Source organism: Leptinotarsa decemlineata, unplaced genomic scaffold, assembly GCF_025532065.1.
Source record: "Leptinotarsa decemlineata unplaced genomic scaffold, Ldec_3_MD MMD2_tig00001019_RagTag_RagTag, whole genome shotgun sequence".
Taxonomy (NCBI): domain Eukaryota; kingdom Metazoa; phylum Arthropoda; class Insecta; order Coleoptera; family Chrysomelidae; genus Leptinotarsa; species Leptinotarsa decemlineata.
The window spans coordinates 4,156,748-4,181,077 of NW_027412557.1; the positions used below are offsets into that span (position 1 = coordinate 4,156,748).

Consider the following 24,330-nt stretch of genomic DNA (forward strand, 5'->3'; position numbering starts at 1 on the left):
GCAATAATGCAGAAATAGTGGAACCCTCCGACGCTAAGCCTAATTCTGTTTTCATTTTCGATGATGTAATATGTGAAAAGCAAGATATTATTAGATCATATTTCTGTATGGGACGTCATAAGGATGTTGATTGTTTTTATCTAGCACAGACATATTCACGGGTACCCAAACAGTTAGTGCGTGACAATACCAATTTCATTATAATGTTCAAACAAGATGAGACGAATTTACATCACATTTATTCAGATCATGTTTCACCCGATGTAACATTCAAACAATTCCAATTGATGTGTGTTAAATGCTGGGAGGACCAATATGGATTTCTAGTCATTGATAAGGATAGAAAAATAGATGAAGGTAGATATCGCAAAGGATTCGATAGTTTTATATACCCATGATCTTGTTTTTGGAACTTATTCGATCACTGAATATTGTAGTGGTCACTTCACCAACGAATTAAGCTTTAATTCAAAAAAAAGGGCATTATGAATACAAAAAAAGATCCTGAAAATAAAAACAATGAAATAAATTTGAAACGTCAACTAGTAGAGACAACAGAAGCTGTCAGGCAGAAATTCAACTCTATCAAGAATGATAATATTGAAAATCGTACGACACTTGAAAGATTGTATGAGCCCATAATGAAACCATTGAATGTTTTATCATCAAACGCTACTTCTAAATCACCAGTGTTATCACCAAATCATGGAACTGTTCAATCTACTTCAAATTATCCCATGAGTACTCCAATAGGAAGAAAACAATCTTTTGGTAGTGTATCATCTGTGAATAGTGACACGAGCACACTTCAAGACGATATGAGAACAACTCTATTCGAAACACCATCATCGTCCCACATCGATTCCTCGGATCCTGACATCTCACCTGTTATGAATGAAAGTGGTGAAGATGTTTTGATGAAACATTTGAATAATATAAAATCTAGAAATCCAGCATATGATGGAACATTTGGCGTACGTATGGATCCAATTACACAAAAGCTGAAAATGGGAAGTCTAGTGGTAAATTTCAAAGATGGAAACATTTCATTTTGGGATGCTAATAAAGTGAAAAAATATGAATGCGCAGGTAGTCCAGAATTGTATGATATGATTTTTTTGAAGAATCCACAAGATGTTGATAATGAAGAAACTCGTCAAGTATATTCCAAAATATTGAAAATAACGAATGCTCCATATAAACAATATCATCTGAAGAATGGTTTTAAAAATACAAATTCTAAAAAATTTCGTGAAGTTATCAAACCTCTATTAGACTCACGACAATATCCAATAAGAAGTAGAAGTAAAATTGGTGGAGCACTCAAACGAGTGAAAATGGAGAAAATATATAATTCTAAACCTGTGAATTATGTGTACTGGAATTCACCGAAAGAGTTAGTTGCTCGCCTACGACTATTGGTAGCTTCAAAGTCAGCCGGACATACCGGACATGATAATGAAATAATTTCAATAATTGAAGAATTACGTGAAGAAGGTATAATATATTAACATATTCACATGTAATGATCACTGTCACATCATCATTCAATGCAGTAACATTATCACCTTTTCTCTTTAATCATATTGAAATAGAATGACTAATGAAATAAGTGATGTCAAACGACAAGTTGTTAATGAATTACATAAACCTGCAAGACGTAATTTTCGTAGAAGAATAACCACCATCAAAGGTTTTGCAGATCTATGGCAAATAGATTTAGCTGAACTGCAACCTTATGCAAAAAGTAATGAAGGATACCGATATATACTTGTAGTGATAGATTGTTACTCCAAATATCTGTGGACTGTAGCAGTTAAAGATAAAACAGGTAGTACAGTAACTAATGCAATGAAACATGTACTGAAAGAAGCCAAATACTCCCCCAAACACATACAAAGCGATCAAGGGAAAGAATTTTTCAATAAAAGCTTCTCATCTCTCATGCGAGAATATAATATCAATCATTATTCAACATTTAGCACAAAGAAGGCAGCTATAGCAGAAAGAGTGATTCGTACAATAAAGGCATGGCTCTACAAGGAATTTTCGATGAGAGGTCACCACAAATGGCTTGATATTCTTCCAATTATAACTAGTAGATATAATAATAAAGTTCATCGTACAATAGGTATGGCACCCATCAATGTTGATTCAACAACAAAATTAAAATTCAAGGGTATCAATGGAATTGGAGGAAGACAAAGTAAACCCAAATTCCAATTAAATGATATTGTACGTATAAGTAAATACAAACATATTTTTGAAAAGTCTTACACTGCGAATTTTACCACGGAGCTATTCAAGATTGTTAAAATTAATAAAACCATCCCAACGACTTATAATCTTGAAGATATGAATGAACAGCGATTAGAGGATGTTTTTACGAAGAAGAGTTATTACGAACCGAGAATCCTGACGTATATCTGATTGAGAAGGTGTTGAAGAGAAGAAAAAATAAAGTATATGTAAAGTGGTTAGGCCTTCCTAGCGAACAAAATTCTTGGATTGATGAATCAAATATGGTTTAAATGTATATAATAGTGACTTTTATGAATAAAGTAATATTAAAGTTCATTATTGTTTTCATTTCAATTATAAGTATGTGAACTGAAAAATATTGCAGCGGTAAACATTGCCCCAGCCATTCGCAATGTTCTGTGTATACCAAACCAAATTAATTGTATACTCCATTCCCGCTTATATTTTTCAACTCACGATATTGAAAACACATTATCATTCCCAAAACTAATCGCCGTCACTTTGAAATGCAGTATCCAACTCTTTTTGCCAATTATCTCTCACTGATAATGCTGTCTCATAAAGCTTAGTCGACTCCTCAAGCTCAGCCTGAGCTTGCATTCTCGAACGTTGATGGAATTGCTTATCTTTACCAATTTTTGAACGGAGTTCATCAGCATCTTTAGACATTCTAGCCAATTCAACCTTCGCTAATGCAATCTTGGCATCTAATGCTTCAAGAGTTTCATTATTAGCATTAATAGCTCGCTCACTCTTTTCAAGTTCAGCAATAGTCATCTGTGCCTTTACAAGACGGCATTTTGCTTTCCTTTTCATTTCCCCAAACCGATGGAGGGGGCTGAAAGAAGATAGCGGTTCAGCTTTCAAATCACTCTTCATTTCTTTAGGAGTACCTTTTGGCTTCCTCTTCGATCTGTCACTTTTCGTTGCGGGTTTTTTCTGTCGCACAACACTTTTGGATTCTTTCTTTTCTTTAAAGTCAGTGACAATCGATGAAGATGCCTTAGTAACCTTCCTCTTGATTGTTCTAGATTTCTTATCAACACCAAGAGGAAGGGTAGATGAAGAGTGTTTGAGTGATGATAATTGCGAAACGATCGGATTTTCAATAATAATTTGCTCATTTGGTTCTGGCACATCTGCAAAGTTAACGAAGTCGTTAATATCAAAATCATTTATCGAATCTTGACTCGATAAATGTAATACTGGAATATTTTCAAAATCAGTCTGATCGATATCAACAAGTGGTGAACCATCTTCAGCAATCAATAGCGGCATAGAGCTCATGATTATTAAGGTCTGAGGAATGATATGTGATAGCAATAGAATGTGGATAGGAAAGGTGATGATGTTACTGAGACCTCACCATTTATAGAAGAAAATAAACTAGCGCATGCGCTCTTTCATCAACTGGCACATGCGCTCTCTCACTAAACTATTCACGCATGTAACAATCTTTGTCATTTAAGAGGAAAACTTTGTGTTGCATGCATGTATTTTTAAATGTTAGAAAATAATACAAATAAATTCAAAATATATATATATTTATTAATAATAGAGGACAATAACGATAATAAAAAATGAAAAATGTTAATATGTCTCTGTGGATGTGGAACGTTCTTTGACTCTATTCCTCAATAGTTGTTGCTCGTGCGTCAAACACCAACATTGAAAAAAATGGATTCTCCTATTGGGGTAGAGTTGACCAACCTTCTCACACAGATCCCAAGTACTTCTACATGCATTGCATACATGATTCCAACAATTCATGGAATATGTATCACAACGCAAACAACGTTGCAGTGGAGTTGGAACGGCAGCACAGATACCACAAATATTTCTACAGATACCTATATTGTTAAATATTATAGGTTCGGAACACTTCAGACACTGTAACTGTTGTTGACGATAATCCGATTTTGTTCGCTTCGGTGGATGAGAAGGAGGCGATAGTTGAATCCGCAACACGCAATCACTACACATACCAGTACATGGATTGATTGAATCCTTAGGTCTACTTATTTGACAAAAGTAGCACACAATAGCCCCTGCAATCATCATTGGGTAGACACACACTTTTGGTTTTTCATTCCACTCTTTTGGAAACGGCATTTTACTAATTCGATTAGAAATATAAAGAGATGACTTACAGAAACTCTGAATGCTCTCTCCTATACCTACGATCTCTATTTATACAAATCAACATCATGTGGAAGTATAGTGGGATAACTTCTCCTACTATTCCACTCTAAACGAGTCAAGTGGGAGTCGCATCACCTCCTATATAAGTTGACTTGCAAACCTAGAGTTCATTCATTCACTCTCTACAACTGTGAGCAAACAACAACAAGATGAATTCTGCAAAAATAAATGCTGCATTAAATAGAATAGCTGCTGTTGATGAAAACAATTGGATAGACGAATCAGATGATGAGGATGTCAATGTTCCGCTAGAGGAAGTAATAGTTGAAGCAGAAGATGTTGGAGTCGATGAAGATGAGATAGACGAAGTTGAAAACGAGGCCAACCAAAGCGACGAAGATGATGACGTGATGGAGTTTGAGAGGGTCATGGATGAAGAAGGAGATGATGAAGGGATAGAAGCTGACACAACTGAAGGTGATGGTGCTATGAGGATCGGTATGCGAACACTCAATGTCAGTGAGACACTGGAAGATCCCTTGGATTTGTATTGTGCATTGGATGCATACGTATTGATCAGCACAATAGATGGAGAGAACAAAAAACTATGTTGGTGCTGCTTTCGGTTTTATTCGCATAGAAACAATAATGGAGGGTGGTATGCCCATGTCAACACCCACAACACTGTCTCAATTATGGAAATGGGACAGAATTGGTGTGAAGCTTGCGAGAGGCCACTAACAAACTTCACCCGAGTATCTACATGTATTATATGTAATAATGTCCAACCTGTGGCACAATAACCGTGGACCTACTGGTCAAAAAAAAAACAACAGCCCTTTTCAGGGCTACATTATTCACACAAACAGTAGTTAGTTGTATTAGTATTCATAGATTATGTGACAAATGAATACTTTGATTAATAAAAGTCTAAGTTGGAAATTTGTTAGTCTTTGAATATCTATACATTATATGACAAATAAATTACTACTTTGACTGAAAAGTCGAAATTTGGAATTTGATAGTCATTGAATATCTATGCATATGATGAGTACTACTTTAAATGAAAGTTGAAGTTGGCATTTGTCAATCATTCATATGCATATAATGATGAATACTTTCACATACATATATTTCGTTTGAGATTATAATGTTAACATAATGTTAACAATGGTATGAATCTGTTTCTGTTTGAAAGTATAATGGTAGCTCTGAAAAGAGCTATTTTTTTTATTGTTTCAGTCTTTAATTGTAGCCCTGAAAAGGGCTGTTATTTTTTTATTAATCCATGCAATGATATGGACTAACGCTCCTCATCATCAGAAACAATAATTATGGTATCGTCATCTGAATCAGATGATATACTAATGATATCATCCTCATAGTAGTCATCTGAATCAGATGATATACTCATGATGTCGTCGTCGTCATAATCAGCTGAATCAGATGATATACTAATCACATCATCCGCATTATTATCGTCAACAGCATCTATGTCGTCCTGAATACCTTGTTCCACTCGTTCTGCGAAATCATCAGGAAGATCATAGATTCGCTGCAGAAATTGAGCGAAGGTTGTACTCAAATGATCAGACGTTGAATCTATTTCATGTACTTGGATGGGTCCTGTACTCGACATTGTGGAAGAATGATATAGAACTGGGATTGTTGCTATATTTATATTGGAAGAAATGAAATGGAGGGGGTGAAATGTAGAACAGTGTTTGAGATTCGAAAACATCAAGAATGAAACTCTGAGCGATTATTAGGAGAAATTCTAGTGATTATTATGGAAAAAAAACTAATAAGAGGGAGAGGAAGGGAGGAAGACACTGCCCCAGCCTCGCAGTGCCTCGTGTACACCAACCAAAAAGTGTGTACTCCGTGGAAGGAAAGGAAAGGAAATGATGGACGAGTAGATGATTATATGTCATCATCGGAATTGAGGACATCATCATCGATTAGGATTGGGGATGGCGGAGGACTATCCTCGATGAGGATAGGGGATGGTGGAGGACGTCTAACGTCAAGCTCGTCATCAGCATCATCACCAGAGTCGTCGTCGTCATCATCGTCGTCGTCGCTACTCATTGGGACAATGTCATCATAAGCAGGGTCCCACCATCCGTCAGGATCTGGATATTCCGAGTCATCCAAGTGTCCTTCGTCACTGCCAGTGACATGCTGAACTTGCATCCTGATGTCGTGATCCCGGTATTCGTATGGCGGACTGTGGGGTTCCGTGGTGGAAGAGACAACCTGTACCTGGCTGTTATCCCAGTAATTGAAGTTGTACCCTGATCCGGGCAGCTATAGGGTTCGGAGGTTGAATCGGGTTCCATCTCGATGCTAGCTGATCAACTGAATGTTTCATCAGATGATTTCTACTTTTATACTTTCGAGAGGGAGTGGGAGAGGAGTGGAACATTGAGTAGGGGTAAATTGTAGTGTGACATAAGACATATTCAATGAGTAGGGGTAAATTGCAAAGTGACATAAGACATATTCAATGAAAGAGATACTTGAATGGATAAAATACAAATGAAATATACTTGTCGATTTCACTATGAAACATGTCTATTTTTTTATTTTTTAAATTTTCTTCACATGAAATTATTTACAAGTGATTAGAGAACACAAAAATTGATGTGAGGTATTTGTCTAGAAGAACTTGGAATTGAAATAAAAAAATAATAATGATAATAAGAGGAAGTGAAGAAAAATGCTCCAACCATCGCATTGTTCAATGTGTACCAAACCAAAAAACAGTGTACACCCTTTATTTCACTTCCTTTTCCTTTATTCAATATAAACTTAACAAATATAAACTTAAAACTACCATAATTAAATACTCCTAACTAACCTAAAACTAATCTTACATTTACACTTCATCTACAAAAAGAGTGTCCATAACTGTCACTACTTTTTTGTACAGCTCTATCGAAGAGGTCTTTGCTTTACACCTTTCCTGCAGAGATGCATAATTCCGATCTATTTCGGCCATTTCCTTTTGGAGTTCCCTCCGTCGGTTATCCATTTCAGCCATTTGTCGCTTCATGGTAACCAACTCGGCCTCGCTAGATCGGGCAGCTCGTTCTGCTTTCTTGCATCTCTGCAGAAAAACACTCATCTTTTCACTAACCTCTCCGATAGGCTGTGGCACCAACACCTCAGGATCCGCCGGTGTCGCTGGCAGCGGTGGTAGTCGCGTCACCAACGGCGACAATATCACCAACTCCGGAGAAGGACTCCTCGGAATTTCCACTGCTGCTGGTGCTGCTGCTGGTGTGGAGGCCCTCTTACGAGAGGTCGAAAAACTACCTGCATAAGGATTAGTCCTATTGCAAGTAGCTCGGTACTTTGAAATAGGACCAACCTTTGCTGCAGGTCGTTGGCAAACCTTCTTCACAGCCCTGACTTCCTCCTCCTCCTCGAATAAGTCAGGGCTAGAAGATCTGCACCTAACTCGCGAACGCGAAGTGGTTGGCTGGTCAACCGTCACCGCTCTCGAAGATGCTGCCTCCTCCTGGTCAGCGGACACCGGCAGAATAGACGCCACAGCATTATTCACCTCCTGTGTATTGGTTGCCATTCTGAAAAAGAAGAAATAATACAAAGTTAGTTGATATAAAAAATAACATTCCTAATTTACTTACTCAAATATCAAGTTGGTCGTTGGAACGTACTGCCTTGTTGTGGAGTGGACTGCTCTCGATGAGATGACTTCTCGAACTGAATGTTGTGGAGTGCTCTCCGGAGGGTATCGACTTCGATGCGTGAGCGGTGGGAAAATGGTGGGAGCGCACATGCGCGATGAGGGTAGGGGTGTACATGCGCAAATGTTGGGAGTCGGGGGGCGGGGCTTCGGGGAGGGGAGGGGCGGGGCTTCGGAAAGGGGGCGGGGCTTCGGAAAGGGGCGGGGTATCCGAAAAGTTGGTGGCGACGGGGGGGGGGGGGGGGGGGCGTGGCCCTAACGGGCCCCGCCCACTGCCTGGGCTCCGCCCAGGTGGGTGGGGCCTCCGGCCCCAGGTAGGCGGGACATCTGGAGAGACATCTACGCCCTCTTCGCGCGCGCGTTCGTAACATAATATGCAACCGAACACCTAACCTAACGTATTAACGTATTAACGTAACCTAACCTAGTACGCTAACCTACCGCTATGCAACCGAACACCTAACCTATCGTATGTATTAACGTAACCTAACCTAGTACGCTAACCTACCGCTATGCAACCGAACACCTAACCTAACCTAACCTAACCTAACCTAACCTAACCTAACCTAACCTACAGTAACTATTAACCTAACCTAACGAGGGAATACTAACCTAACACCTAACCTAACGTAAGTATGCAGCTAACCTAACGTAGCTATTAACCTAACCTAACGAGGGAATACATTCACCATGTTGGTTCCATTAATACATCATCAGTTGGTTTTGGTTTTGGTTGTATTATTCTATGATTTGGATTAATGTTCAGTCCTGGATATCCCAGTCCACCTGATGATGATGGCCTGACTTTATAGTTTCTCTCCAAAACTTCTTTATGGTTTTTCTCCAATACTTCAACTCTCTGTTCCAGTACATCATACTTTTTCATTGTAGTCCCTGTTATGTTTGACATAGCATCAAATTTTTTATTTGTAGACGCTGTTATGTCAGACATTTTTATGTCTACATCACTTGTAAGTTTGTCAAATTTACGAGTGAAAGTTATCCGAGCCTCTGCAATTTTATCGTCAAATGCTTGCCGGGCGTCCCGAGCAATATTGCCTATTGTGGATTGTATTGCAGCTTGTAGGGCTAGAAGTATAACTTCCTTTGCTCCATTAATTTCCCCTCAAGATATGATACAGTTACACAATCACTCTTGTCAATTGGTTCACTTGTATTTTTCAATATTTTCCTTTGCATGTCATAATGACCATCTTTTGTTAATTTAAAACCATTCCCAGGAGGACCTCGAATGACATTACCACCCCATTTTCTTTTTCTACCAAACTTATCGATTGTTTTAGACATTGTGCACTCTACGATGATTCTCTTCAAACTGATATTTCTGTCATTTACATTATACTATATATTGCAGTAATTGATTAGGGAAATAGAAATAATACAAATAAAATTTTAATCATTTTATATTCATTACAGTAATACATATACATACATACATAATACATTAATATCACATTACTTCTATCATATATTATTAATTATAAATGGCTACATAAATATCAATATTGAATTTTCCGGTTTTGAAGATATTGAATGATATTTCAATCATTGATCTCGGCAGATAATAAATTAATCAATTGATCCAATGGAGTCTCCTGAGATTGTGATTGTTGAATAATATTACTTATCCAACGAATGTTCTCATTTGGATCGTTTTCATAAAATTCAATATCATTATGACCCCAAGGAAGAGTGTGGGTAGTATTCGGAATGATAAATCGTTTATCGTCGTGATATGATAATGCAACTTTATTTTTTAATTCAGTATACATATCATGTAACACGCTTCTAAATGAATTCATCTTTCTGAATATCATACCACCTTGTTCGACGATTTTTTGATAATCTTCGCATGTCAATTCATTCTTTATTACAGATCGTTTAACCCTTTGGCTTTCTTAAATTCACCATCAACAGATTTCACATAATATGCTTTAGCACCTGTACCATAAAAACTCATGATTGGATCATTTGGAAATTCATCTTTGAAGTTACCCAAGACTGAACTTGTTACTGGAATATTGAATTGGTTAACTATACTGTAATTGGATGTATCAAATCTACTTATGTTAGTTTTTATGAATTCATAAAAATTTTCTGTGTTTACTTTAAGAATGAGCGAGTCGGTATCTGTGTAAAGTAAAGAGACATTTTCATCAAAGTGTTGTTTGATGCATCCATAGAAAAAGTCATACATGACTGTTTTAGATAATTCTAATATGGAAAATCCCAAATATAATGGTTTATCGTAATGAACCTTCACTCTACCCAATTGAATGGCAACGAAATTATCAGTGAAAATTGAACAATTTTTGAAATTTGGTTTGGCTATGAGAGTGCTGGCACCTATATTTTTCTTTATATTTTCCCAATGTGTAACGAGTCTAACATCAATTCGATTATCTACATTCTCCATTGTCTTTCCATACACCGCATTATTCATTAGTTTATAGAAATCTTTAACAGATTTGTTGTTAGACCTATTACGCATTTCAGTATTAAGATCTATATAGGGTTTCATCCAGCATGATTGTTTGAATTTCAATACTCTATGTGTATTCATTACAATCAATCCATTTTTGACAGCTTGCTGTAGATTCCTATAATGAACAATATATTTTCTTTTATCATTCAAATTTGGAATTAATTTGGGAATTTTCGATTGTGTACGAGGTGGTATTATTTTTTCGACTAAAAATGGAAGGTCAGAATGTTTATCATGCAACTCTTGTGGATAATGAATGTCCACTTCAAATACATACCCATACGGACTATCAGTACTCACATCCATCACATCGAGATTAAGAATTTCATTTGGTGTCAACCATGTAAATTCACTTGTTGGTAGAGGTTGTGACATACTGTGACCGTATAGATTTGTTGCATCTAAATATGTAATGAATGTGGAAGGTTCGTTGGGATTATAATTGGGTAAAAATCTATTATTTGCTATATGTTTCCTCTCGCTACATTGACTAATTCCACCTCGTATACCTTTTTGAAAAAAGTGAATCATATCAATGTCAGTTAGTAATTCCAATTCAACATTAGTGAACTTCAACATGGCATCCCATGATAATCCAGGTGCAGTGTAATATTGTGCCGGATCTAAGTTATATATCTCTAAACTTGTGGTGCGGAAGTTTTCAAAAATATCACATAGTAGCAATACATCCGACTTCAAATACAAATCAGAGTATTCCCCCAAATTCTGACACTCGAATAAATTCCAAACTTTTCTAGCCCTATCATAATCAGTTTCCGATATATGTTCACAATTGAGTGTGTCATAAAACTGATTTTTTGTCGGAAGTAATGGATAATTCAATTTGTCAATGTCATCAACAAAACTATATGGAAATACACCTTTCTGTCTCATCAAATTGAATTTCTCAATTTGTGGGAAATGTTTGTGCATCTCCAAACATTGATCGGAGGTCAAGTTTGCACCCAACTTCTCCAACGAATTAGTCATAAATTTATAACTATCGATAAATCTCATTTTGAGATAATTCTTCCTAACCACACCATCTTTATCGGTATAGCTGTGTGTGAAGAGATGCTTCGTGAAAGATATATATTTCTCTTTAGTTTGCGGGATAACATCAACTTTCTCTTTATTCCTATACAGTTCTTTTATGAATAAATGACAATCATAACCACTTAAATTATGAAAAATGATAGGTATGAAGTTTGGTATTTTGAAATTTAAATTACATTTCGAGTGAGCGGCATGTGATCTTTTCTTTCCTGTGACATGACAATGATCTCTTACTTTGACGTCACCATCAGTAAATGCTTTATTACATATACCACAAGTTCTGGCTGCAGCAAACTGTTCTTCTTCTTCGTCAGTTTGTGTATCCATTGGTTTAGGGTTTCTGAGATGATTTTCATGTATCTCTTTCAAATCATCTTCAATGCTACTCACAAATTTCTGAGCTGCATCTACACCCCTATATGTAACAAATTTTGTCAAATCATCATTATATGAACACTTTATCAAATAAGCAAATGAATATGGGGCATGTTTGAATGTTTTAATCGTGTATGAACTTCCAGGATTTGGCTCATTCACATGAATCGGTTTAAGCACTGATTCAAAATCAGCATACACTACAAATGGCACCCTCATTTGCCTCTCAAAGTTTTCAAACATTAGTTTATTTTCCGCAACCATTCTACCATATTTATTGATCTTTAAATTAGTAGTTGGTGTTGTGGTACTAATGTGATTACAATCATACATATTATGACGTAAAAGCAATCTCTCATCAGAAAAATATATCAAACATCCGTCACAAAAATATTTTTTCTGTCTATGAGCTGATAGTTGATTAGAAACTAATCTTGAAAGATCTTTGATCCAACAATAGTGACCATTACCGGAGTCATCAGTTATAAACAACAAATTGACATGTCTCCGGAGTCTTCTCTGTGAGTATCGCAATGGACCAATCACTTCATACTTCATTTTACCCTTCTCAAATGTACTCTCTAAACCGTAAACATTAATTGAAATATCATTCCTATCTTCGAATATTTCGATACTCTTATTATTAACTTTAACCGGAAAATCCATACCTGTGACATCTAAAACAGTGGAAAAATGTGGATATGACGTAAGTTCGGACACTCGACTATCTGCAGGATATAATGCTGATGTTATAGCCCAAGCAAAACAATATTGATCTTCATTACGAACATTCACAACAGCTTTCTTCCATTGAATACATTGAGGCAGCTTCACATATGAACGTCCTTCCAGTGGACTGTATTTATTAATGTTGACCTCGAGAAACAATATTTTTTCACAAGTCCAACCTGAATTATAAAAAAAAAAAATATTACTATTCAATCTTATTGAAATTTTTAAAAAATAAATACCTGAGTCACGATCCTGGAACTCAGTCGTTTGAGCCACAATTACATCACGGAATCCATCAAAAACAGCATTCAAATCTGAAGATTGGTCCACTATTTTATTTTGGGAATTAAATGACTTCGTGTCCCTCGAATCATCAGTCTGAAGAATATAATTCCCAAAAACTTCCATATTCACCTTGATGCTTTTATGGATCCTGATGGCTGATTCCAGTAATTCAATGACCTTCTGCCTAATCTTATTGAAAAATGACATGTAGTCACTGGTTACAATCGAACTCTCCACCCTGTATGTAGCAATGCGGCAATTGAATGCATTCGTTATAATTTGAACACCGTCAGACAATTGAACACATGCATTATTTTTATGACTCATGGTTCTTCGGTGAGAATTCACTTGGCTCATAGGAATTGTCACATTACAACAATTGCACGTATACATAGGTGTTGCATTATCCACTCTCACCCGTTTCACTGCAGGCCCTCCTTGGCAACTCTGGAGCTGATGCCGACGAAGATTATCACTACGAGTGAAAGATTTACCACAGTCACAGGAATACATTTTATATAATAGTTCTCACTAACTCACTTGATGTAAACTGACATAGCCAACACTCGTACGCTTCTTAAATACACTCTGATAGGACCCGTCAAGACGTCATAGCCAACCCCACTTCTCAACTACATGCGCCAAGATTACCTCCCAACTGAATGCGATAACAGATGTCGATATACGAGCAAGCAGTGGTCGTTGCGGTCTCGGAGAGGGTAGACGCTAGGCAAACAGTCCTCGGCTGCCGTTGTGTCACCATCGATAGCGGGGCTAGAGCGAACCTTCATCGCTTCAGGAGAGGTGAGGGCAGACCGATGAATACGCATTACTCTGCCACACGTCGTGGAGTGAACATGTCGCTCTCTAGCCGTTGAACGGTTATTGCTGTGACGTCACTCCACTACTAACTTGGTGCCCTAACACCGATGGAGCATTTATTACTTGGAGGATCTTCGAAGTATGCAGACGTATGTTTGTACATAGACAAACAAGCACATGATGAAACCCTGTACCGTGCATTCTCCTACACACACACATAAACACACAAAATCTCATATGAAAAAAAAATCTGAACGATCCATGCACCAGACACTTCAAGGTCACAATGCCTTGACTTCACTGCACAACAAAAAAACTTCACCAAACAACAACCAATAAAAAAAGCAATTAATACGTCATAGTGGTGGGGGGAGGCCGAGAATCAGCTGTAAACAACTACTCATAATGTAAGATTAATATTTTTGTTTATTTCAGCCAACAGTTCTTCCCTACCAAAATTTCAAAGATGAAGAAGACGCACAACTCTTAAAAGATGCCATGGACGGCCTAGGAACAAATGAGGAAGCAATCATACAAATATTGAGCAAGAGAACAAATGAACAAAGGAGGATGATAGCAAATACCTACAAAACCATGTTTGGCGAGGTATTTTTACAAATATAATTTGTTTGCGTGCGTCATTGAATATCAAGAAAGGGTGTGCATGTGGGTCAAAAATCGATTATTTCTTAAGTTGATTGCACTTCGCAAAATTTCACCTATCCATATCGAATGTTTATAAGTGACTCAATACCGTTTCACTTTCTTTCTAAATAGTACATCGAATCCAGAGAGAATGAACGACAATAAAAATATGTCCGTAAAAAAATAAAGATATGAGTTGAATGCAGTATACCGTCAGTCAATCTATCAGAATAACTTCTGGTACTCACAATAAGATAAGAGGTTGGCTTCGAATACCTTGGTATCAGGTGTGATGATCATGATGAAGATCTGTTAAACTTTTACAGGAAATTTAAACCAATGGATTTGGAAAAGTCTAAATTGTCATTTCTACTCAATCTATACCAATTGAATTGATCGAAATTACTGCAACTTTTTTAAAGGACAACACACAACGCACTACAGTAAAATCCTTAAGGCGTTCTAAGAGCGGTGCTTGTGCGAAAGTAGCGATTCAAGTTGGATTTGAATCGCTGCAGATTAAATTCATATGGAAAAACGTTCTCAGGAAGTTTATTCCACATAAACTCAGTTCTCGAAATGAAAGAGTTCGGAGTGTACTGAGTTGAACCTCAAAATGATGAGCAGCAACAGTCTGTCGCGTATTTCTGATATGTACCGCTCTTGGTGGAATCAAATGTGCCAAGTCACTTGAACACCTCCCGTGAAAGTGTCTATAAAAGGGAGACAAATCTTCAACCTTTTTTCGATGTTCCAAACTATCAAGGTTGCAAGTGATGTTCGCGTCTCCAATCGGGCAGATGGCTCTTTTCTGAATGGAATCCAGCAGCTTTAGGGTATATTTAGAGGCAAAACTCCATACATGAAAACAATACTCCAAAGAAGGTCTGATCTGAACTTTATAGAGCATCAAAAGTTTCTGAGGTATGTGAAGTGTTCTGATTCGGTACAGGGTTTCAAGCTTTTGAGAAGCAGCCTTTGTAATTTCAGCGATATGATTGTGTCAAGACATATTGGTGTCCATTTTAACCCCCCAACAAACTTATCGAAGCAGAAAGTGGATTTATATAAGTCTCTCAGTCCTTTGCTAGAGGAAGTGCTGATTCCGGAGTTGAAACAGCCTTCAGAACTGTCAGAAAAGATATTTTCCCCTCTTTTCACTATCTAGATACTGAAGACGATATGGATGAGTAACATACCTCACTAGAAGTCCCAGCTTGTTGAAAGAAGTTTCTGAATGTCTGGGTCTCAGTTGAAACAATAAAAATTCTTTGAAACAAAACTATCCTTAACTGACAAGACTGCTTCCCTTTTTTTCACGAAGGGCACATCCTGTGGTTTGGGAGAAGACTTGTTGGCTTTCTACTTTCACATAATAATACAAAAATGAATATAGAAAAAATATTTTTTTTCCAAAAACTAATCTCTCCTAATAATTTCACTCCCTTCATTATATAACATCTCAGTCTCTCTCACAAAATCATTCGACTCCTAGAAAAAAACTGATTTTTAATATTTTGTAACTCGAGGCGAAATAATATTCTTTCGCACAATGAAATCAATACCACTATTAATTGTTCAGAGAAAAGAGAATAATATGTCATATATTTTCTTGGGGAAGATGAATCAGTATAAATATCAATGATGTGTTAGTTCTATTGATTTTCTCTTGGAACATCAAATTGGTCACAACAAAAATCTTTGCTTTTTGCGAATCCAACTTAGCAAACCACTCGATTAGGAGAAAAGAAAAAAATAACTAGGAAAGTGAATATGGACTTTGGAAGTCATTAACGAACGTATGGTAAGACCAGAGAAGACTATTTTTTCTCCGCCACATATCAAGTTGGGCCATATAAAATCTATTTTAATTAGTTGAATGGAGAAAGAATTCAAGCAGAAGTATTTGACACCCTAAAAATAATACATCAAAGATTCTGAAGCGGTTCCAAAAGCCTAGATTTCAGTTGTTAATGGTGTCAGAAATTTTCTGGAACCGAAATGTTCGATAGTTCCGGATTACTTATGCAAGAGCACGAAAAATCATTATTTGCACAGCCACCTAGTTCATTAGAAGGAGAGACGTTAGTAAAAAACTATACAAAATCTCTTTTCAAATAAGACGTTATACACTTTCGAGAATGTAACGTAAAAATAACTTCATAAGTATTCAATGATCAGTTGGTTCCATAAATGACTTGTTCTTTCTACTTTATATGTGAATGTAAATCGGGAACACCCTATATAATGGATTACTTCCGACAGACATTTGTTCAGTGCAGAGCAGATCCAACCAAGACAACGTTGACTACAGTCGTTCATTTTATTTTTTTCATCATTATTCCGTTACCAGAAAATCATGAGATTTTCAGTTAGAGGTTAAATTTTAGTACCATATTGCAAATCAGGACATCAAATTCATGCAATCAGCTACACATTCCTCCTTATCAAAACAACAGTTTACTGGTGTCAATTAAAATGGTTAACTTCACAAGATTTGACAAACATATCAAATGACGTGATAACTGAAGTAAATCATTAAAAACAAACGTTTAGTTTTATTACTGATGAATAATTATAAAGTGTTTATTCTAGATGAGTAACAGTTAGTTCCTTATAAAATAGATATTGATATCGTATAAAAGAAACAGAAAACGAATTCAAATATCATTCTTTTTTTCATTATAAAATGTAACTTCGTCTTCATCGAAAAACAAATTAATACCGGATATGTGCCTGTTTTTCAGACCAACTTTTCAAGTTTTGATGAGACAGAGCCAGTATTATTCTAAAATATCAAACGATATCTTTTCATACCAAAACTACCATCATCAATGGATTCTTATAATTTCGATATTTTTTATTCAATCGCAATGTTCCATTCGCATTTTCTACCTTGTTGATCTCTTGTGGATAAAATTTTAGCACAATTATATAGTCAAACTGTTGCTCTTCTCTTATATCGTTTGGTTTTGTATTGGTAATAAATATCTATCTTTTTGTGTTTTTCTTTTTGTAAGTCGTTCCGAAGACATCATATATCTGTTATCAATTCACTTCATAATTGCAAATAATCCTGAAACATGAGTGATTATTTTTTAAATTTGTCCTTGAGTTGTTGGTTAGGTTCCTTTTGTTTTTATATGACTCCTTCAATTTCTACTATATTCATTGTATAATACAGAAATTTGTATTATTTTATATCGACTATTTTTGGATATTTCAACCTTCCATAATCTGAAAAAAAGTTTTACTGGAGAACTTTCAGCTCGTCCCGATAAGTTACTGTGTAACTATTCTGTTCTATTTATCAGTAACTTGTTGTATTGAATAATTTCTATTATTAAAAAAAGAGCTTACTTATTAACGTTTCGAAAGCGAAAATATGCCTCAGAATTGGAAAAAAAACGTACCCAACTTGAAGTTTTTTCTTTGATTTGCTTTATTTTCAAACGTTTTTGATAAATGTTAAAGATCGATGAAAAACTAATTTCCTCACCCAAGAAATGACATTCATTCAATAAGTTCTCATTATTTTCTCTCATAAGATTTCATTAGTGTAATTTCTTCTGTAATGTCTTAATGTTTAAACAATGAAATGCCCTTTGAGGTAATTGCTATATTTCCACAGGCAGACAAATACAACACTCATGAATCCCCATAATGGAACTCTATTTTGAATCAGAAATCCGAAAAATAGCCTTGACACAATGATTCAATATATTTTTCATTAGGTTATATTACCACATACAGGCCCAACCTTGTTGACGTCTTACATATTGTAACCGATTTTTTAGAGAATACCTAAATTATTATCTTTTCGTGTTCGATAACTGATCGGTATTACTTTTTGTATCTCGAAATTCGTTATCAATGTCTTTTTCAGGATTTAATAGATGATCTGAAAAGTGAGCTTGGTGGACACTTCGAAGATGTGATAATGGCTCTATTAGAAGAACCCGTAGAGTATCAAGTCAAAGAACTCCGCAATGCAATAAGTGGAATGGGGACAGATGACTGCACCATAGTTGAAATCCTTTCGGTCCATAACAACGAAGAAGTATTACAAATCGCTAACAGATATCAAGAGAGTAAGTGATTTTTCAAAAAATGTTTCAGGTTCAATAGTACAATCATTGAAATCGAATTTCAAATTCAAATTGTCTACATGTTATCGTAAAACACATCAATTATCGAATCATAAAATGAATCAATAATATACCCTATTCAGTGACAAAACGTGTCCTCTCGAAATTTGAGAAATGACGAAAACTTTCAGTAATGCACTGGATGCCTTGCTGTTTTTCCAATTAAACTTACAAAGGTATATTATTTAATATGGTTATTGATTGAAAATCAAATGTAGAGAGAGAATTTTCAAATGCATTGGCATTTAAAAAGTGTTGTCATGTACCGGTCTCAACAATTTCAAGCATTCCTGACTGATTCTGTGGCCATTCTCCATAGTATGTTGAGCAACAATGGACTCACCTGGTCTATGAAATTGAATATGTGAAACGTGTTCCGTTTATCACAATTCTCGCATCTTATTTCGTGAACTTCTTGAATAATGTTTTGTAGGGAAGAAGTAAGACTGCCTATCTTCGTAAAGACTGTACATTTGAGAAAGCTAGAATAGTGATTGTGCCTGAATGGCAATACTTTTCAAAAATCAACATGACTTCAAATGAAACTTTCACAAATGTTCAATATGATAACTCGTTTTGGAAATTGCATCAACCGTTTCTCGAGAAAAGATTCTTCAAACGAATAAAAAAACTGCTACTCAGGAACAGCTGATCCAATTTCCAGAAATAAAATTGACATACCTATCAAATGAGGTATATCAAGACCTTCCTTTCCATTTGAAAAAGAGTTGGTAGTGTCCTCTCGGCTAAGAATACTATAAATGATCCTTTTCATGTAAATTTGTTCGACTTCGATGTCTTCTCCTGTGAGTGAGTAGGTCTATTCGACCCTCCACCGCAACCTGCAAGGGTTTATTATGGCTGACACCTATTCACACTCGACCAAATAAACCCAGCTTCATAACGAAGCTTATTAGTTTGTATGGTGAGTGGTCTTTCAGGACAGATGGCTAGAGTACGGCTCTGCCGAACTCTAAAAACCTGATTTGGTCCCCAGTGGGGCAGTCACAAAGTATATGCCCTGTTGTTTCATCATTTTCCGAACAGAAGTATCACACACTGTCTTCCGACAGTCAGAGTCTCTGCATATAATGATTCAAATGACAGTGGCCTGTAAGAAGGCCTGTTAGACATCGTAGTTCATCCTTACTGTAGTTCAACAACTGTTTGATATCAAGTTTCGGAGGATGAACAAACGTCTTAGAGTGAACCAATCCTGGAAGATTCTGCCAGAATTCCATAAATCTTCTTGCCATCCAGGTGTTCAATGTTTGTTTGGCAAAGGCTAAAGCGATGCCAATGACAGGTTCTGGCCCGATGAAGCTGCTTGCAGCAACCTTTGCAAGGGACTCAGCAGTCTCATTGCCTTCCAGACAAGTATGGCCAGAAATCCAGACCAGAGACAATCTGTTAAGTCTTACTATCGAGGACAGTCGTTTTTGTCAATTTGCTACCAATTTAGACGTTGCTTGGTGGGAGCCAAGAGCTTCCAACGCCGCTTCACTGTCCGAGAATATTATTATTGATTTGAAAGGGTTATATTTTTGTGTATGAGGTTGGAGTCTTCCAATCTCTCCGCACACAATTCAATAGCGTGAATTTTCACTTGAAATACAGTCACATAGGTTCCTAGGCAGGTTGATATCTCTGTCCTGGGTCTGTGAATGAAAACACCTGCACCAGAACCGGAAAGTGTTTTTGATACATCTGTGAACCAACAACTATCTGCTCTTAATAGTTCCTTCTCTCGGAGGATCCAGTCGTCTCTACTTGGTAATAGTACGTTATAAGGCAGTTCGTAGTTGACAATTGGAGGCATAAAGTCAGAGGTCATTTCCAGAATGACGTGACTTCCAGTGTCAACCAACAGTTTGTTGCACTCTGCATTAAATTGATTTGTGCAATTGGCAATGTGCACAAGCCTATATGGAGTCCATCTAGCCTCTCTCTCCAGAAAAATGTGGAGAGGAGGTAAATCTAGAAGGATCTTCATGGCCGCTGACGGTGTGGTACTGATGGCACCACTGATGGCCAGACAAGCCTGTTTCTGTAAACCAAAGAGCTTCGCCTTGGCCGTTTTCTGTGAATGAAAAGTATAACGGCAATACCTTTCGTGAAGAGATTTTTACGAAAATTACAACTACATAACCCTAGATATGAAAAAGTTGACTTTAAAAGTGAGTAGCTGGTTATTATACAAGCCAAAAGGTCTCTACTGTTTTTTAGGTTTATAACCTTCCACAATCAGAAAAATAAAAGCTAAATCAATAGATAATCTGCTGAAGTGTAATAAAGGGAAAACTGAAAAGTTCACCCCGAAGAGTTACTGCGTAATATAAACCGCTAAAAAACCCAATTAGTCAGTAGCTGGTATTCATAAATTATGCATACAAATTGAAAAAAAATGTAGGCAAAAGTTATGAATACAAGTTACTGACTGATTGGACTCGTCAGAGGTTTATATTACGCAATAACTTTTCTGATTGACCCTTATTACACTGCAGAAGATTGTCTATTGATTTAGCTTTGTTAATTCTTCAGATTGTGGAAGGTTATAAACCAAAAAAAACAGTAGAAAGTGTTAAGTCTTCCACATGAAAATGTCTTTCAAAGAATAATTCCAAAGCCCTTTAGATTAATATCTTTTACCACTTCGTTTTACTTGACCACTGGGATTGACAGGTTGAATTAAAAAACAACATTATAACGTTTTCTTTGTTTCCCAGCACATTCAATATTCTATTTCATTATCTAAAGTGATAAAAAACTATTTCAATTGGTTACAAACATTTTGTTTTCTGTTCTACCCGTGTTGTTCAGAACTTATTGATTAGGTTTCGTCCTAGATTCATAAGTCAGAAAGTATTGATTCAACAGTTTCGGGAGTGGCAAAAATATTCATTCCATTACGGAATGGAATGGATATCCAAATAGTCCATTCATAAAAATATCTCCTATATATTTTGATGTGTTGAAATTCTTTCACGACAAGCCGTCTACCGTGGTTGATTCAAATCCAGTGTCAATTCAAAAAATCTAAAATGATGGTTGATCTTCAGTTGAACTGATGAAGTTGGATTATGGCATATATTTCAGCACATTTCTGAAAAATGTGAAAATTCTGTAATTGAAAATTGTTGAAATGAATTTGTTACCGAAGTAAACTCAAAATCCGTCCCTATAGGGTTGATTTTGAAGATTGATCAAAGTTATAATAGAACTTCTGCACAATTCAACTTTCAGATCAAACAATAATCGAAAGTCACTGTAAGTACGTATTTGAATCCTCTAAGGAGTATTTCTAATTTTGCACTATGTCATGAAAATTTTAAACCTTCACTAGATGACTCAACACCAATCAAAAGATTCAAATGAAATATAAGTTACTGATTATTTTCTTTTCAACTTAATATCCCAGCTAGAATTTTATTTAATTTTTCAATTTCGAAGCAACCTCAAAACTCTTGTAGATATTTGCAACTACGAAAATATCTGAAGTTTATTTGAACAAATTGATGTCATGAACTGAAGTTTTACTTAGGTACTTTATCTAATGATGTTGATTAAATACAGAGAGATATTGAGTTGAATATATACCCTCTATCTGTATGTGAAAAATAGCACTATTGATGCCGGTTCATTTAGATTATGTCCTTCAAAGCGAAGAATGAAAAGATTGACATCGATAACACTGACAGTCATGAAATTAACTTCTATGTGTTATCCTACGGACTTGTGGTGTTGTCATGCTGTCGTGCTAAATAACAAAGTTTACTCAAAAAGATAAAAATGTATCGATCAACTTCTGACGTCTCGTGGTATTACTCAACTGTTGAAGAGAGTATGGAGTAGTGCATCATCAGACTCCTCTTAAAGTTACTTTTGAATAATATCCAATAATAGGGGAGCCCAAGCGGGGATTTCGGGATTTACTAAAGCGCGGCAGATTAATATACAGGGGGATACCTTGTACCCGGTTAAGTACCTCCACCAAATATGAGCCCCATATATAGATAAGGCCGCCTGTGAGAGATAGAGGATCAGATTAGTAAAAAAAAAATTGATCATCAGAAATTCTTGAGCGCGTCAGATAAAATTAGGGTAAGTTAATTACCTGCCAAAAAGTGTATATTCCAGTAATCTGGCAATTTGAGAGTGACGTCAACAAAGGGAAGGGCAGCAAAGATGTGAAAAAATAACGTCATTTCGACATTCTCGAGCGTAGCTTATTTTTTTATTTTTAAGGAAATAATTCAAGGATAACGAAAAATATATAATCTGACGATTTCCGCAAGCCGAAATAACAAAAATTCGTCGATAAAGTTTATTGCGCGCAGTTGTGTGATACATATATTTCTCTCTCCGAGTTTCTATTCCTCTATTCTCTATTCACTTTTTCTCTATCTGTTACTCTCTCACTCCATCCCCACTCTGAATTCTGTTGCCATGACACCATCACAGGTGATCTCAGAGACTCGTTCGTGATGAAGATGATGATTGATTTATATATTTATTGATGGATGTAGCCGTTACTACGTGGTAGGAAATCATAATGAAGAAAAGAGAAATTAAACTTTCTATGTTTTTACCACTTTTATTTGTAACAAACGTTACTGCAGTTTCATCCTCAGGACATTTTCAAACTTATACAATATATAAGGACATTTTCAAACATATATATTGTCTAAGTTTGAAAATGAAAAACATACACTTATTTATCTGCATGCTATTTCCTGAGCTTTTCAAATAATTAAGTTCAATGAATTGAAAAAAAAAATTTAAAAAATATTGTTTTTGCCAGATTAAGCGAATCTCTCTAAATAATCGTCAGATTATGAGACAACACGTCTAAAACATAAAGATGAACCATATATATCTTAATTTGACGCGCTTGAGTATTTCAAAATGGCGAATTTTTTGGCACATTATAATAATGGCCGCGAGTTTGCGTCAGATCGAAATCGTTAGATTATTGAATGAGAGCTTTTTTGGGTGCACTTAAAACCCCCTTTGAAAATCTGACGCGCTCGATTAATTTTTTTTCTTTTCACTTTAAACCCTTACGTACAACCACCCGCATCATGCAAACGATCAGATTAACATACGAACGTTATTCAAAATACGTAGGACATTGATGCTATCAATATATGACGTGCTCGAGTATGTCCATGCAACAGTATTTTTTTACATATTCAAAAATCTATAGCCGCTTCTCCCCGGGAGAAAAGGTATATATTATATAACATTTTTTTCTTCTTATCATCTAAGCTTTGCAACCTAATATGTCTCAATGACGCTCGAATAAATCCCTATAAATCCCTCTGCTGTAAAGTCTTCATCCGACTCAGTACATTTTTTATTACTTGAGACAACGAAAACAAGTAACTACTCGGTGTGCACTAAATCAGAAAATCATCAAGTAAAATCGTTTGAAATTGAAAAACCTTCGCGCCTGAAGTAACACAATCCGTACAATAGTTCCTTGATCACTGAAATGAATCATTGGATTGCAGTTCTCGGAAGTATGACTCATAGCTTAGATATTTCAGTACTTCAATGTCGTAAGATTAGTAATTTTGTCTCAACAAATTGTTTCAAGTTCCGGGCAACAACGAAATTTTATAACGTTGCAGTATTTTGAA

The 24,330-nt window shown here is 36.0% G+C and overlaps 2 protein-coding genes across 4 annotated transcripts in view; one reads left to right on the top strand and one right to left on the bottom strand.

Moving 5' to 3' along the window:
* Positions 1 to 24,330, top strand: part of LOC111515760 (annexin B9) — a 51,946-nt gene that overhangs the window by 15,193 nt on the left and 12,423 nt on the right. For all 3 annotated transcript variants that reach the window (XM_074175360.1, XM_074175359.1, XM_074175358.1), the window contains exons 2-3: positions 14,331 to 14,501; positions 18,427 to 18,631. In XM_074175360.1, coding sequence (XP_074031461.1) covers positions 14,331 to 14,501; positions 18,427 to 18,631 — 376 coding nt within the window. The remainder of the gene's footprint in view (positions 1 to 14,330; positions 14,502 to 18,426; positions 18,632 to 24,330) is intronic.
* LOC141482309 (uncharacterized) lies at positions 7,286 to 8,348 on the bottom strand. The gene is made up of 2 exons (XM_074175361.1): positions 8,061 to 8,348; positions 7,286 to 7,997 (listed from the first exon to the last, which is right to left on the bottom strand). Exons 1-2 carry the CDS (start codon positions 8,210 to 8,212, stop codon positions 7,286 to 7,288), a joined length of 864 nt encoding a protein of 287 aa, XP_074031462.1. The 5' UTR covers positions 8,213 to 8,348.

Bases quoted from the DNA above. Each gene is read 5' to 3' on its own strand.
- LOC141482309 (XM_074175361.1), bottom strand. From the start codon at position 8,212: ATGTGCGCTCCCACCATTTTCCCACCGCTCACGCATCGAAGTCGATAC. The intron at 7,998-8,060 runs GTAAGTAAATTA...CTTCTTTTTCAG, and splicing joins ACGACCAACTTGATATTTGA to AATGGCAACCAATACACAGG.